Here is a 14,600-nt window from a genome sequence, read left to right as displayed (position 1 = left end):
TTTCTCGTTCCCGTGTTTGCGGGTCTAAGTGCCGCTGAAGCGCTGGCCGGTATAGCTAAAGCTGTGAACGATGCGTATGCATCCAAAGCACGACTGAAGGAAAGCGAGAGGCACAACAAGACGATGGAAGCTATTGCATTGGGCAAAGGACTGTACTTGAAACCGTATAGGAAAGGATTGGGTTTTCACGTGAAACCAAAAAAAACTTGAAGTGAAACTACCACGCCGAGCGTTAACCGATGCGGATCTGCATAAGTATGCGAAAGTCGTAAAGATTCCACATTTTCGAGGAGTCTTTATGAGAAACGCCATGCCGAAGAATGGTCCGTACAGACATGAATCGGTGATAGTCAATCTCGATGACGAAGATAGTCCTGGAACGCATTGAGTCGCATATAAGAAGACGGACGATCGAGTTATCTATTTCGATAGTTTTGGCAATCTTCGACCACCGTTAGATCTTATGAGGTATCTCGGTGTTGGTAGTGTAAAGTACAATTACGAGAGATATAGAAGTATGATACTTTCGAATGCTGTCACTTGTGCTTAAAGTTTTTATGCGGACAATTAAATCGTACGAATAAGTATCGTTTATACAAACGTAAGACGTAGTTTTGCGACGTCACTCTAACGTCCGCGTTCATAGAAGATTCACTCACGTTAACATTGTCGGGCACCTCCTCTGTACTCGAAGCTCAATACTTTCCTCCTATCGAGCTTTCTCCATATAAAAATTATGTCCTCGGACTCATCGAACTGTTAATCTTTAATTCGATCCCTAACGTGGATACCGGTCACAATAAGTTCTACGTGGGGGATGAAATTATAACTATACCTACCGGAAGCTATGAGATCGAGGATATCGAGAGCTACGTACAGAGCGCGTTGCAGGATAAGAGTATCGTCGTCAATATTAGAGCTAACAATAATACGTTATGTACCGAGGTTAAATGTAATCGCGACATCAATTTTCTACCGGACGATTCCATAGGTCGCTTGTTGGGCTTCACTCCGCGCGTTTTGAAAGCTAATAAATTACACGCGTCCGATGTACCTGTAGCCATTCTCAAAGTGAGCGCTCTACGAGTCGAATGTAACATTACCACAGGCGCCTACATCAACGATCGCAAAGTGCACACCATACACGAGTTCTTCCCGATCGTGCCGTCAGGATATAAAACCATAGATGTGCCATCGCGCGTCATCTACCTACCGATCGCAACGAAAACGATAGATCACCTACAGCTTCGAATAGTCGATCAAGATGGTGATTTGGTGAATTTTCAAGGAGAGGTAATAACGATAAGGCTGCATATGAAATCCCTTTAACGATGGGAATCGTTTACAACAGAAAGATCGGCGACGGTTATAATAGCAGGCCGATATGTCGAAAAGACATCAGCCATCGTCCCCTTCTCAAAGCGTTGACACGTCAGAACGTGCTATTCCTGATAAGTCTAGGACTCGAGGTCACGTCAAAAAGGCCATAAAACGTTGGTTCTGCTGCTGCTGCATCGTTTACCATGGAGGAGGAAACGTTGAACATTGAGACACCTGTAATCTTCGATAAGTCTATAGCACACTGTGAAACTCATGCACACCAACCTTACGCCTCGTCAACGTTCAACAACAGTGCCGAGATTCGAATTTCCGTACAACACCAAGACCTGTGCTTACTACCGAGTAAAAGCTCGCTGGACGTATACGGTAAACTGGTCAAAGAAGATGGAATTACGGCGATAGCGAGCACGACTCTGGTCAACAACGCCGTTTGCCATCTCTTCGATGAAATTCGCTACGAATTGAACGCCATAGAGATCAATCGAAACAAGAACGTCGATCTCACGAGTCTCATGAAGGGCTACGTTTCCTTAGCTCCCGGTTAACGCTGGTTGATGGAAAACGCTAGTTGGCTCGACGAGCAGGGGAAATTGACCGATGCGGCCGGCTACTTTGACGTATCGATACCGCTGAACATGATTCTGGGATTTGCCGAGGATTATCGCAGGATCGTCGTTAACGCCAAACACGAATTGATCCTAACGAGGGCGAAGAGCGACACCAATGCGATCGTGCAAACTGCTGCGGAAGAATTCAAAGTCGTAATTCAAAAGTTAGAATGGTTGATACCGTACATAAGAGTTTCGGATCGCCAAAAGATCGAGCTGCTGAGATTCATCGAGAAGGACGCGCCCATCTCCATGAGTTTCCGTACCTGGGAGTTATACGAATATCCTCTTCTTCCCGTCACTTCGAAACACGTATGGACCGTCAAGACGTCGACGCAGCTAGAAAAACTACGATACGTTATATTGGGATTCCAAACGAGTAGAAAGAATAAGAAAAATAAAAACGCGAGTCACTTCGATCCTTGCAATGTCAGAGACGTTAAACTGTTTTTGAATTCGCAATGTTACCCGTATGGAAATCTTAATCTTGACATTAGTCGCAATCAATTTGCTTTGTTGTACGAGATATACGCAAATTTTCAAGCTGCATACTACGGTAAAGATCCCGAGCCTCTGTTGACGAAGAACGAATTTTTGGGGTATGCACCGCTGATCGTCGTTGATTGTTCCAAACAAAACGAGTCCCTCAAGTTCGGGCCGGTCGACATTCGTCTCGAGTTTGAGGCAGAAAATAATTTTCCCGCCGAAACTTCGGCATACTGCTTAATCCTACACGATCGTATCTTCGAATACAACCCGATCAGTGGTTGGGTGAAGAAATTGGTATAAAAAGCTCCGATCTTCTGCCAATTGCGCGGTAAAGAAACGGAATTCGTCGTGGATCTTCAGGGATTCAAATGACCGTCGAACAAGTTCGTTTTAAAGGTGATGTGAAAGGCGATAAGCAACTCCGAATCCGGCCCCTGGGTCTGGGATGGTGTCGATAAAAAAGGGGCCCTAATAAATGCAGCGCCGTCTGCATAGGCTGCGGCTACTAAGATATGCCGTCGGTAACGCCGCCACCCTTGTATGGTAACGAATTACCCTAGACGTTACCNTTATACAAAGTTTCGTCGAAATCCCTCCACTGCTTCTACGAAAAATATTTAAAAAACCGACTTTTCCCTAAACTTTGGGGGGTTGTTTCACCCCTTAAATGTGGACCATTGCAGATATAAAAAAACACGTGTCTCTTAGATTTTTGTGTTCTTCAACATATATGAAACTCAATAAGATCGGAGGCGGACACTTGGGAATGTTTCCTTGTGAGTTAAAAAATTGTTTTCAAAAATCCTAATTTTGAAAGTGTCAGGATGATTCCTTGGTGCTCACGAATTATGCACCAAAGTTTCAAACGATTCTATCCAATACCCTTAGAAAAAAGTGTCTTAATCGAATCGACTGATTTGGCGGGGTTTTCACTTCACTTAAGAGTTCCTTCTTTTATCAGAATTCTTATTTTTAATTGTCACAATGGAGGATTTATCGTACCTTTATCTATACACGATTGATACTCCAGTTTTGCTTTCTTCAAAGATTCGATGTCTTCATCTATGATCGGCTGAGAAAGAATATCTGCGACATTGAATGAGTACTTTAAAATGAGTTGTTATTCATAAAAGAAGTATAAATGAGTCATACCTTGAAGAAGATTATTTGTCTTTCTTTCAAGTACTCTAAATTGATTCGTAGTGAGTTGAGATTTGCCAGGTTGATGATGGTATTTAAAATTTCCACAAGCATATTCGTAGAAGTCATCACAAGGCGACTCGTTGGGGTTCATGTTCTTCAAGATTTCTTCAGCTACACAGAAAAAAAAGAATGATTATGAGAACCACAATTACGGGAATCGTAACCCTATTGCAAGGCCATATACGGGATAACCGTGGGAGGAGGTTGCATTAAGGTGATATGAAACAATCAGCCGATATACATCTGGGAAGCCACGTCGTTGATGAAAGTATTCTCAGAATTGGGTGTACCCATTCGTTTTAAATTTTACCACATGAATATGCAGGCCCTAAAGTAGGTCCTAAAACTCTCGAAATTTAATTTTTCATCAAAAATTAATTTATTTATCATGGACTGGAACTAACATGCACGTGGTCCGTGCACGGTTCCGGGTTTTTACGCTTCTTGGAGGCGTAGAATCGAAAATGAAGAGTTTCAGGACCTAACTCGAACAATTTAGAATACCGTAGAAATGGAATATTACATAGTGAGGTGGGAAAATACTTTCACCAACGATTGCAAGAGAATGCTGGCTTGTCTCAGGACTAACACGTGTTTTTAGAGCAAAAATTGAGTTGCAGCTAAACGTCATAGATGGCGTACATTGATCCTAAATAGTCGTTAGAATAATGAATTCACAGGATTTCGACAATTTTACGTCGATCTCTTTATCATCACTTTACCGAAATGACGTAAGGAACGCTTCAGTTCGTATAATTCCCAACGTAGACTGTAAAAGACTTCAACATAAATATAAATCTCGGTAACGTGACGCGTCAGCTTATGTTACCACTTGAGTATTCAAAATGACATTACCACCAAAAGGGATGTATTGTAGATAAATTTTAATTTATCGACGTTGATTAAAATTCTCAGCGCCTTTCATATCACCTTAACCAGTATAACAGAGTAAAAAGAACATAGTAAGGGTTACTTCATGATTAGTCAAGGTAACTACGAGGAACGAGTTGTTCCAACATTATGCATAGTTGTGAATATCCATTAAAAAATTTACCGTTGACATAAAAAATTCAATTATTATTATTACAAACGCTATACTTATGTTACTATGAGTGCTTTCATACATTTCTACCTCATCGAATAAAATATCATTCAATGCTCAAAGACGTGGTTTCCCGACGATCACTTCCCTTTTCCCTCTTTTTCGGGAATGGATGCGGTCATTGTAACTAAAACGTAAGAAATTGTAACATATTTTTACATGCAAAACGAGCAGTTTGCATCGCCTGCGAGAAGTTTTGCCACCTGGTGGCAGTGCCAAAACTAATGGGGCAAAACCATTGTTTCTGTAATCACATAGGCAAGTTTAAAGTAACCTTATAACGGGTATAACGTTACTATAATATGTGGTTACAGCTCCCAGATAAACCTTCCATTTTACTGTGCGTATTGTAACTTCTTCATGCAGTTAATCAAGAAACTCGGTGGAGTTTCGAGCCAAATACATTTTTGAGCGAGAAACTCGTAGCGTTGAGCGATGCGAGAAACGCGCCCTCCGCGTTGAGTTCGAGCGAGACGCTACAGAGTTATATACAGTAAGGATTTGGATTTCAGGAGTGGGGGAAATGAAAATATAATTTCTTCTTTGCTACAGATAAAGAAATAAACTTTCGATGGACTCAAAAAATTCAGTAAAAAATCAGGAATTTTTTAAAATTTACCCGACTCTGATTGCTGCTAAGTACGTAAAGATATGGCACGATAAAGTTTTCGGCACTCTCAGAATCGTTGTTCTCATATCGTCATCGCCGTCCCCCCAGTCACGAACTACCATTTTCGCACTCACATGATAGGTCAACCCTCATACGACTTTTTGTACGACATTCGATGGCGCCTCTCGCGGAATGATAATGAACTATGGCGCTCAGCCCTGCAACGATCGACGATCACACCGAGTACGACGCATTGAGGATGAAAAACCAAGGAGAAATGCGCTTAACCTCGTGGTCACGTTCGTTGTAGTTCTGATTGATTTTCATCCTCGACGTGTTGACGCGTCGTTTCTTCTATATAACGACAAATGGATGCTTTTCGACTTATTGAGATCGCATTAGAGTCTGCTCGATAGACTCTGGAGCCATAAGCAATAACTAACTTATTGAGATCGACAACATTATATTTTTTCAGGTTAGAAATTGATGACATTTTTAGGTTATAAATATNACTCGATAGAGTTTCGAGCCAAATACATTTTTGAGCGAGAAACTCACAGCAACACCGTCTCGCGCGGAACGAAAAGGAACTATACCCATCCTAGCTTTAAATTGATTGGAGTTATAAAGAAAAAAAAAACGTCCCTTGATGTTTTTGAGACCGCTGAAGCCAAGTCAGGTAATATAATTCCAAAATTCAAAATGGCGGACAAAAATTTCAGACTGATTTGATTTCTAGAAGAAAAAAAGATTTCTCTAGAATCTTGGAATCGCTGAATTCAAATATGACAACAAAATGCGAATTTCAACATTCAAAATGGCGGATCGAATATGGCGAATAATATAATTTCAAATTGATTGGATTATTATAAAAAACGGTTTGGCCTGGTTTTTATAACCGCTTAATCCAAATCTGGTAACAGAATTTAGAAATTTAAGATGGCGGATAAAAATATATAAATGCTTGAATTTTTATAAAAATAAGTTCCTCACGGTATTCGTGGCCGCTGAATTCAAATCCGAGAACATAATTTCGAATTTCTAATTGGCGGACAGGAAATTACAAAATGGTTGTATTTTTCTAAGAATTAATGAAAAGGGCCGAAATCCAAACAAACAATAAACAAACAGACCTCCATGACATTATCGTCCCATCGAACGGGATGCAACAACACCGTATAAAATTATCAAATATTTGGTTTTCCGTTAATGATAAACTAATTCCTGAGATATTGTTGCAGTATAAAACAAGTAAAATACAACAAAAATATTAAGTCGAAAAAAATACATTATCCAAAAATCGATAGACGTTTTTCTGAAAAAAACTAATATCTTATGCAAATTGAGTCGAGAAAAATTCAGTATTTAAAAATCGAACGACTTTTCCCTCTCATAACATAATGTGCAAAACGCAAGGTTATGTCAAGGGTATTTGCTGGTTGGATTGTTACGTGGAACGTAACAATACACCTGGTATACTTTCTTTGTTATGATAAACTAATTCCTGAGATATTGTTACAGTATAACACCTGCAAAATACAATAAAAATATTGAGTCGACAAAAATATATTATCCAAAAATCGATAGACGTTTTCCTGAGAAAAACTAATATCTTATGCAAATTGAGTCGAGAAAAATTCGGTATTTAAAAATCGAACGACTTTTTTTTCCCATAACATAATTTGCAAAACACAAGGTTATGTCAAGGGCATTTGCTGGTTGGATTGTTACGTGGAACGTAACAATACACCTGGTATACTTTCTTTGTTATGATAAACTAATTCCTGAGATATTGTTACAGTATAACACCTGCAAAATACAATAAAAATATTGAGTCGAAAAAAATACGTTATACAAAAATCGATAGACGTTTTCCTGAGAAAAACTAATATCGTATGCAAATTGAGTCGAGAAAAATTCAGTATTTAAAAATCGAACGACTTTTTTTTCCCATAACATAATTTGCAAAACACAAGGTTATGTCAAGGGCATTTGCTGGTTGAGTTGTTACGTGGACGTAACAGTACACCTGGTAAACTTTCCTTGTAATTTAGTGATATTGTGATGATAACGAATCATATTTGATAACAACTTATTTATATTCAAAAACTACTATTCGACGTTAGCGCACAACTTTAGATGTGCAGTATAACGTGGTTAGTTCATACTTGCGAAGTTGGTATGACTGCGTCATGAAAGTATTTTACGGCGTTTTTTATTAGGTTTTTAAATTTGTTCGAAACTGTCCTTCTTAAACAAGGATGATAATCTGATGGGAAAAGTTATGTTGCATCTTTTTAATGGTTGCAGTAACAATCTCTGTTTCAGAGTTTTACAGTTTACCACACCGTCATTTGCAGTAAACGCATAATTAAATGCATAAACATGTTTGTAGCTTGTTTAAATTGCATCGTTGGACAGTAAAATAAATGCAACAGTAAAGGCAGTGTTTTGCAATTGCAAAATGTATTAAAGGTAAGGTGCATGTGGTATTGACGGTTACATTTTACAATTATAATGTGTGGGGAAGGTGAAGAGAATGTAATATTAATAATAGCGTATTGCAATTGCGTGTTTTTTAAATTTTCTATAACCTTAAGCACAATTACTTAAGATGATATGAAAGGAGCTGAGAAATTTAATCGAGGTTGATACATTAAAATTCATCTATACTCTTTTTGATGGTAACGTCATTTTGAATACTCAGGTGACGCGTCATTTTAACGACATTTATATTTATATTAAAGTCTTTTACAGTCTATGTTGATAATTATACAAACTGAAGCGTTCTGTACATCATTTCAATAAAGTAATGATGAAAAGATTGATCTAAGACCATCGAAATCCCGTGAATTCATTATTCTAACGACAGTTAAGAACCAATGGCGCCATCTGTGACGTTTAGCTGTAACTAAATTTTTTCTCTAAAACACGTGCTAGTCCCGAGACAAGTCAGCATTCTCTTGCAATTGTTGGTGAAAGTATTTTCCATATTTTCCAATCTGATTCTGTAATACTCATTTTTTACGGTATTCTACATTTTTCAAGCTATGTCTTGAAACTCTTCATTTTCAATTCTAAGCCTCCATACTTGTAAATTCCACTTATATTAAATAATATGTTCTTGTATTTAAAAGTTTACGTTGAAATGATAGTACTTGAAAATCATTCTATTTTTCTTTGCAAATATTAACATATGTTTATTAGTATATATTGAAAATCAATACATTTAATGTAATTATATTTTCGAATAATATACATAAGGAAATTTATTCTTTTCCTTTTACATATATTAGTCGTTACAGTCTGTTCAACTGCAAAAACGTGGCAATTAAATTTATTTCCTAATTTTTTAAACAATGATTTGTAATGGAACATTTAAATAGAGAAACTGCAAAAATTGTAACTTTTTCGTCTAGTTATCTCCTGTCTCAGACTAAATCGCTTATAACCCAAGTAGAAAGACATTATTGCTTAAACATTGGTTTTCGTACGTATAAATATTAGTCGTATAACGAATTCGAATATTTACCCAATAAAATTTGAGAACATTTTGGAATATTATAGCAATATGCATATATGAATACTGAACAGTTTTAAGAAAAACAATGTCGAAGAAATATTGAAAAGAATGTATGTATTCCATATGCAAAAACAAATTTCTATCACCTATAGTTATTTCAATATTAGATGAATATTTGATGCATACATTTATAGATATTGAAACGTGTTTAAATAAAAATGTACAACCAACATTGTTTGTACGAATTAGTGCTATATTGATATTTCTATGTCGAATTCATAAATCGTCAATATTTAATTGCAAATGTAGGAGTGAAATTGATAAAAGAATATGGAATAAATATTTGCTAATATACAATTAAAGTATGATATTGAATTTGTATCCTATTGCTAATATGGGGTGCATCTGGAAATAGCAGCTTATAAACAATATCGTTTTTCCGCGGTTAATGCAATATTGGCTTGAAAATATAAAATTCGAAATAAATTCAATATTGAAAAACATATATAATATATAACCGGGAAGCACAACAATAAAACAATATATGTACACAGGGACTACGACATACAACATCGAACGAATGTTTAATTTATATTTGTTTTTCAATATTTAAAATAGAAATGAATTTCAACATTTGCAAATTATTGTCTACATGTTGGCGAACATTCACGACATGGACCAATATCTCGCCATGTTTTGGCCAAAGTAGTTCTACTTATAAACAATATCGTTTTTCCGTGGTCAATGCAATGTTGGCTTGAAAATATAAAATTCGCAATAAATTCAATATTGAAAAGCATATATCACATCCAACCTGGAATAACAAAATTGAAACAATATATGTAAATAAGGACAGACTTACGATATCGGACGATGTTTAATTTATATTTCTTTTTCAATATTTAAAATAGAAATGAATTTCAACATTTGCTAATTATTGTCTACATGTTGGCGAACATTCACGACATGGACCAATATCTCGCCATGTTTTGGCCAAAGTAGTTCTACTTATAAACAATATCGTTTTTCCGTGGTCAATGCAATATTGGCTTGAAAATATAAAATTTGCAATAAATTCATTAGTGAAAAACATATATCCAACCGAAGATAAAAACATTGAAACAATATATGTAACGAAATATGAATAACAACATTGAAACAAATGCCAATGCAATACTGGCTTTAAAATATAAAATTTGCAATAAATTCAATAGTGAAAAACATATATCACATCCAACCCGGAATAACAACATTGAAACAGTATATGTAAATAAGGACCGACTTACGATATCGAACGATTTGTAATTTACATTTGTTTTTCAATATTGAAAATAAAAATGAATTTAAACATTTGCAAATTATTGTCTACATGTTGGCGAACATTCACGACATGGACCAATATCTCGCCATGTTTTGGCCAAAGTAGTTCTACTTATAAACAATATCGTTTTTCCGTGGTCAATGCAATGTTGGCTTGAAAATATAAAATTCGCAATAAATTCAATATTGAAAAGCATATATCACATCCAACCTGGAATAACAAAATTGAAACAATATATGTAAATAAGGACAGACTTACGATATCGGACGATGTTTAATTTATATTTCTTTTTCAATATTTAAAATAGAAATGAATTTCAACATTTGCTAATTATTGGCTACATGTTGGCCAAAATGAACGAAATGGACCAATATCTCGCCATGTTTTGGCCAAGGTAGGGTCTTACTTAGGCATTAGTCAAGAAATAGGGATCGATCCAGAAAAGGGGAGAATGAGGTTCTACACGAGGGTGTACGGTATCAAAAGATTAATCTAAAGTGTTATTGCAATGTTAGTCCTTAACGATTAGATAAGAAGTGATATCAGGAAGTTTGCTAGTTAAAGATGGCGGGAAAAAGGATTTTCATCATTATTACACGGCCAAGGGCAGTTTGAGATAAGAATTGGAGGGTGATAAGGATTCCGTTGTGATAATTACAAAGTTAAATGACCTCATTGTTTTCTCTTGGCAAATCCCTGTTCCGTGATACTATCCCAAGAGGCTGCAAGACGCTCATCTTGTTCAATGTTCAAATATGCATATTGGTATAATTTTCCAAAATGTCGCGAATATTATTGGGTAAATATCCGGATTTGATAGACGTCCAATATCTGTACATACGAAAACCAATATTTAAGCAATATCGTTTTTCTACTTGGGATGTTTTGGCAAATCCCTGTTCCGTGATACTATCCCAAGAGGCTGCAAGATGCTCATCGACATCCTGATACTGCATGTTTCCTACCTCCGTTGCGGTATATGAGTAATACCTCATAATTCACGCGAAATCCCGAAGACGAGTCGAAGTCAGAAAGTTTAGGGAATGTTACAACAGACGCGGTACAGTTTATGAAGTTACTAAGTGGTACACGGTGTAGTTGCCAAAGTCTACTCTTAGATCCAAGTTAGAATATTACTTCAGAACCTCTCTAAAGTGTGAACGTGGCAGAGAGGGTGTAGCATCGATCATTGAGATGGTTCACCTTAAAGATGTAGTACAGGTAATTTTAATCGTAGGTTTAAGGTGAAAGAAACACTTTTCAAATCAGTCGACTGGAATAAAACACTTTTCTTTTTAACGGCGTTCACCACCAAAGTGGGGATGATGACTTCCACCGCTAGATGGCATTAGCATCGAATTCCGTGGGAGGTAACCAAAACGTACTTTTTCGCTCGGATGAGGGAGACGCGACGCACAATGGGCGGTGTTTAGCAACGGGCGAAAAATGTGTGTGTATTTTGCACGTATAGGACTCACACAACGGCTAGACGCCTCTAGACTGGGCGTCGGAACGTGTGTGACCCCCGGCCACACGCACACGCCAGTTGGACGCTCCGTCTAGAGTCGGCAACGGTTGCTAAGGAATGCCCAAAATCCTCGCGAGAAACTCGAAAATCCTGAAAAAGGTGCTACACGGGGACAACGATTTTGAGCGTATTTCACAACCGATCGAGCTCAACGAGTGTTCGTTTTAAAGATAAAATGTTGACGTGTGTTTATATGGGAGCGATTTTCAATCGAGCACCTCCTTCATAGGTAAAAGGGCATTGAAATTATGTCGTTGCACTTTTTTATATGAAAATGACCACTTATCGAAAATCGCTCCCGTATAAACACAGGTCAACGTTTTATCTTCGATATGAGCACTCGTTAAGCTCGATCGGTTTAGAAATACGTTCGGAATCGTTGTCCCCGTGAGGCCCTGCAAAATCGCTAGAGTGGTGAGCGCCCTTAAGGGTTGTGACGTGTTTTCGCCATAAGTTCGACGCCCTATCTCTTACACTCGCGGCGTGGGCACCAGTCGCTACCAGGCGTGTTACGTGGCGACTCAGCGGATGTGGGGCAGGGGATATTCGGGTAGGGATTACCTGAATTTCACGCGAAACGAATATTTTAATCTTGGGAGGAGATAGACCGAAGCGGCTAGATCCACTGCTCTGGTGGGATCTATGGAAGTGCGGACTGGATGGGGGTCTGAATGAATGGCAATGTAGGGTAGTGTGCTATGATTGTCGTATCTATTCGTCAGTGAGGTTTAGTTTATGATCACCTGGGAGGGGCACCCGAGGTGCCTCGACCTAATTTTCTCTGGGTTATTATACTTCTGCGTCGCTGTGGTTCGGGTGTCGCGACAGCGCGCTTTAGCAGTGGTAGGTTACTGAACGCCGGAGTGGTGACGCGGGGATTCTTTGCTGTTAGAATGGCGGAATACGCGTGACTCCAATCTGTCTCGCGATTCTGAGATTTCGAGCTCAGCTGTTCAAAGGAAGTTAATGATATCTTATTCTATCCAGTTAACCGGAGCAAGGAATGGAAATCGCGATAATGGTTAGAATTCGGTTTCATCGAAGATGGGGCGTTAAGAAGTAAACTAGGATAAAATGAAGATGAGTCGAATCAGCGAAGGATCCTCTACCTGGCATATTCAGCGACCGAATTCGGTTGCACTCTCCTTTGTTCGACCCAGCCGGATGACTGCGCATGGGGCATCTTCGTCCCGTGGCGTGCCCTAGGGTTGGAGGTCTCTTAGAAGCCTCCCTTCCAATGTAAGTCGCAGTGCCGTCGTCTGTTCCTGACTTGGTGCGCTGGGATCGCTGGAGTACCGGATGGCACTACTGCGGCTCGCAGAATAGATGGTCTTCGACAGGGAGTCCGGCGGTCTCGGTCTCTGACTCGCTAGGAACGCAGTACCGAAGACCAGGAGCTCCACTCGAGATCGTCGACGGACGTCGACGTTGACTAACTTTAGAAGACTAACTGGACTAACTAACTGCATTGACTGCATCGATTGGTTTTTTTTAGCCTGGTGTTCCAATTGATGGGAGGTCCTAGAGACCAGGTGAGAGTGGCGTTTCTGGGTCGCGCTGATGTGCTGTGTAGTCATCAGATTGTTCACTGCGGGTTGATCGATGATTTTTAGAGTCGTCTTAGCCGATGAATTTGTCGTGTCAGGTAGCCTAGTTTTGGATCCTTTCGCAAGAGTTTCCTAATCGCGTTCCCGTTCTGGATTTCCATAGCCAGCTTCCGGTGATCGCAATATGTCCTTATTAGACTAGGATACCAAGGGTGCCTACGTAACACCACAAAGTTATTTATTCATACACGTACCCATGTGACATTTTAATGCAGTCAGGAACATATTTTGAGAAATATTTTGTGGGGGGATGTACTAAGGGATTGATTCGAAGGGGCTTACTAATTCTTTCTGGTCTAGGAGCGGCCGTAGGGCGTATGAGTGAAGCGAGGCCCAGAAACTGGTACAGATACTTTATTTCTGACAAACTTCGGAAATCCCAACCATCACTGTTGGAAGTCTGGCGCGATACTTAACCCCTGCTACCTGAAACGTAGCTCGCGTCTGCCTATACATTGGAGTAGCCGGATCCCCAAATCTACTACAGTCTAAAAAATAAAGGTATCTCTAAATTAAAGAACATATAAAAGACAACTAAAACAGTAAATAATTTGATATAAGGGAGCTTCTTTGAGTGTACAAAGTTATGATGATGTTATGTCTAATTTATAGTAGCTCTACCCAAGTAGAACACAACCTTGGCCACAACATGGCGGATATTGTTCCATCCCATTATGTGAATGTTGACCAATATGTAACCAGTAATTTGCAAATGTTGGAATTCATTTCTATTTGAAATATCAAAAAACAAATATAAATTAAACATCTGTTCGATGTTGTATGTCGCTGGGAACGTCACTTTGAATCGCTCACCGTCCGCATCGACGACATCGCCGATTGACCTTAGATACGCGTCTAGTGAGGCCGGGATTGGAAAGACACCCGACTTCATGTATGACAGAAATCGTGTATCTGCAATATCAGCCTCCCCTCTCTGCTCCTGGATTGCGGCAAACCTTACATATAAATGCTGCACGCAGTACCAGATGAACATCGACTGGCTAACATGCTTTCCAAAGCCCTTGTCTGCAGATACTAGCACTGCGTAGGCCTTTTCAGCGAGGGGCACGAATCCCTCACAGGACACAGCGAAGGTGTCCGCTCCACGGAAAGCCGTCAGGCCTCCAAAGTCATCTGTACCATACTCCTCCCACATCGGATCATTTCTCAATCCCGACTCTGTGGTTGATAGAACTTTAGGCTTAGACTTCTGGACGGCGGGCTTTGTAGTCTGTGGCTGCGGTCGGTCCTTCTGTCCTGTTTTAGGT

The 14,600-nt window shown here is 39.0% G+C and overlaps 2 protein-coding genes across 2 annotated transcripts; one reads left to right on the top strand and one right to left on the bottom strand.

Moving 5' to 3' along the window:
- The first annotated feature begins 1,895 nt into the window (after positions 1 to 1,895).
- LOC105702699 lies at positions 1,896 to 2,738 on the top strand. The gene has a single exon (XM_012430461.1). It carries the CDS (start codon positions 1,896 to 1,898, stop codon positions 2,736 to 2,738), a length of 843 nt encoding a protein of 280 aa, XP_012285884.1.
- A 480-nt stretch (positions 2,739 to 3,218) lies between these two features.
- On the bottom strand, positions 3,219 to 3,751 carry LOC105702700 (neprilysin-1). The gene is made up of 2 exons (XM_012430462.2): positions 3,591 to 3,751; positions 3,219 to 3,524 (listed from the first exon to the last, which is right to left on the bottom strand). The coding sequence occupies exons 1-2, from the start codon at positions 3,730 to 3,732 to the stop codon at positions 3,418 to 3,420; spliced, it is 249 nt and encodes an 82-aa protein (XP_012285885.2). The 5' UTR covers positions 3,733 to 3,751; the 3' UTR covers positions 3,219 to 3,417.
- Between the last annotated feature and the right edge of the window lie 10,849 nt (positions 3,752 to 14,600).

Source organism: Orussus abietinus, unplaced genomic scaffold (genome assembly GCF_000612105.2).
Source record: "Orussus abietinus isolate OABI.00-Male unplaced genomic scaffold, Oabi_2.0 scaffold793, whole genome shotgun sequence".
In the NCBI taxonomy this organism is placed as follows: Eukaryota; Metazoa; Arthropoda; class Insecta; order Hymenoptera; family Orussidae; genus Orussus; species Orussus abietinus.
This window is presented reverse-complemented; position numbering and strand designations above follow the sequence as displayed.

Bases quoted from the DNA above. Each gene is read 5' to 3' on its own strand.
- LOC105702699 (XM_012430461.1), top strand. From the start codon at position 1,896: ATGGAAAACGCTAGTTGGCTCGACGAGCAGGGGAAATTGACCGATGCG.
- LOC105702700 (XM_012430462.2), bottom strand. From the start codon at position 3,732: ATGAACCCCAACGAGTCGCCTTGTGATGACTTCTACGAATATGCTTGT. The intron at 3,525-3,590 runs GTATGACTCATT...TCAATGTCGCAG, and splicing joins GACAAATAATCTTCTTCAAG to ATATTCTTTCTCAGCCGATC.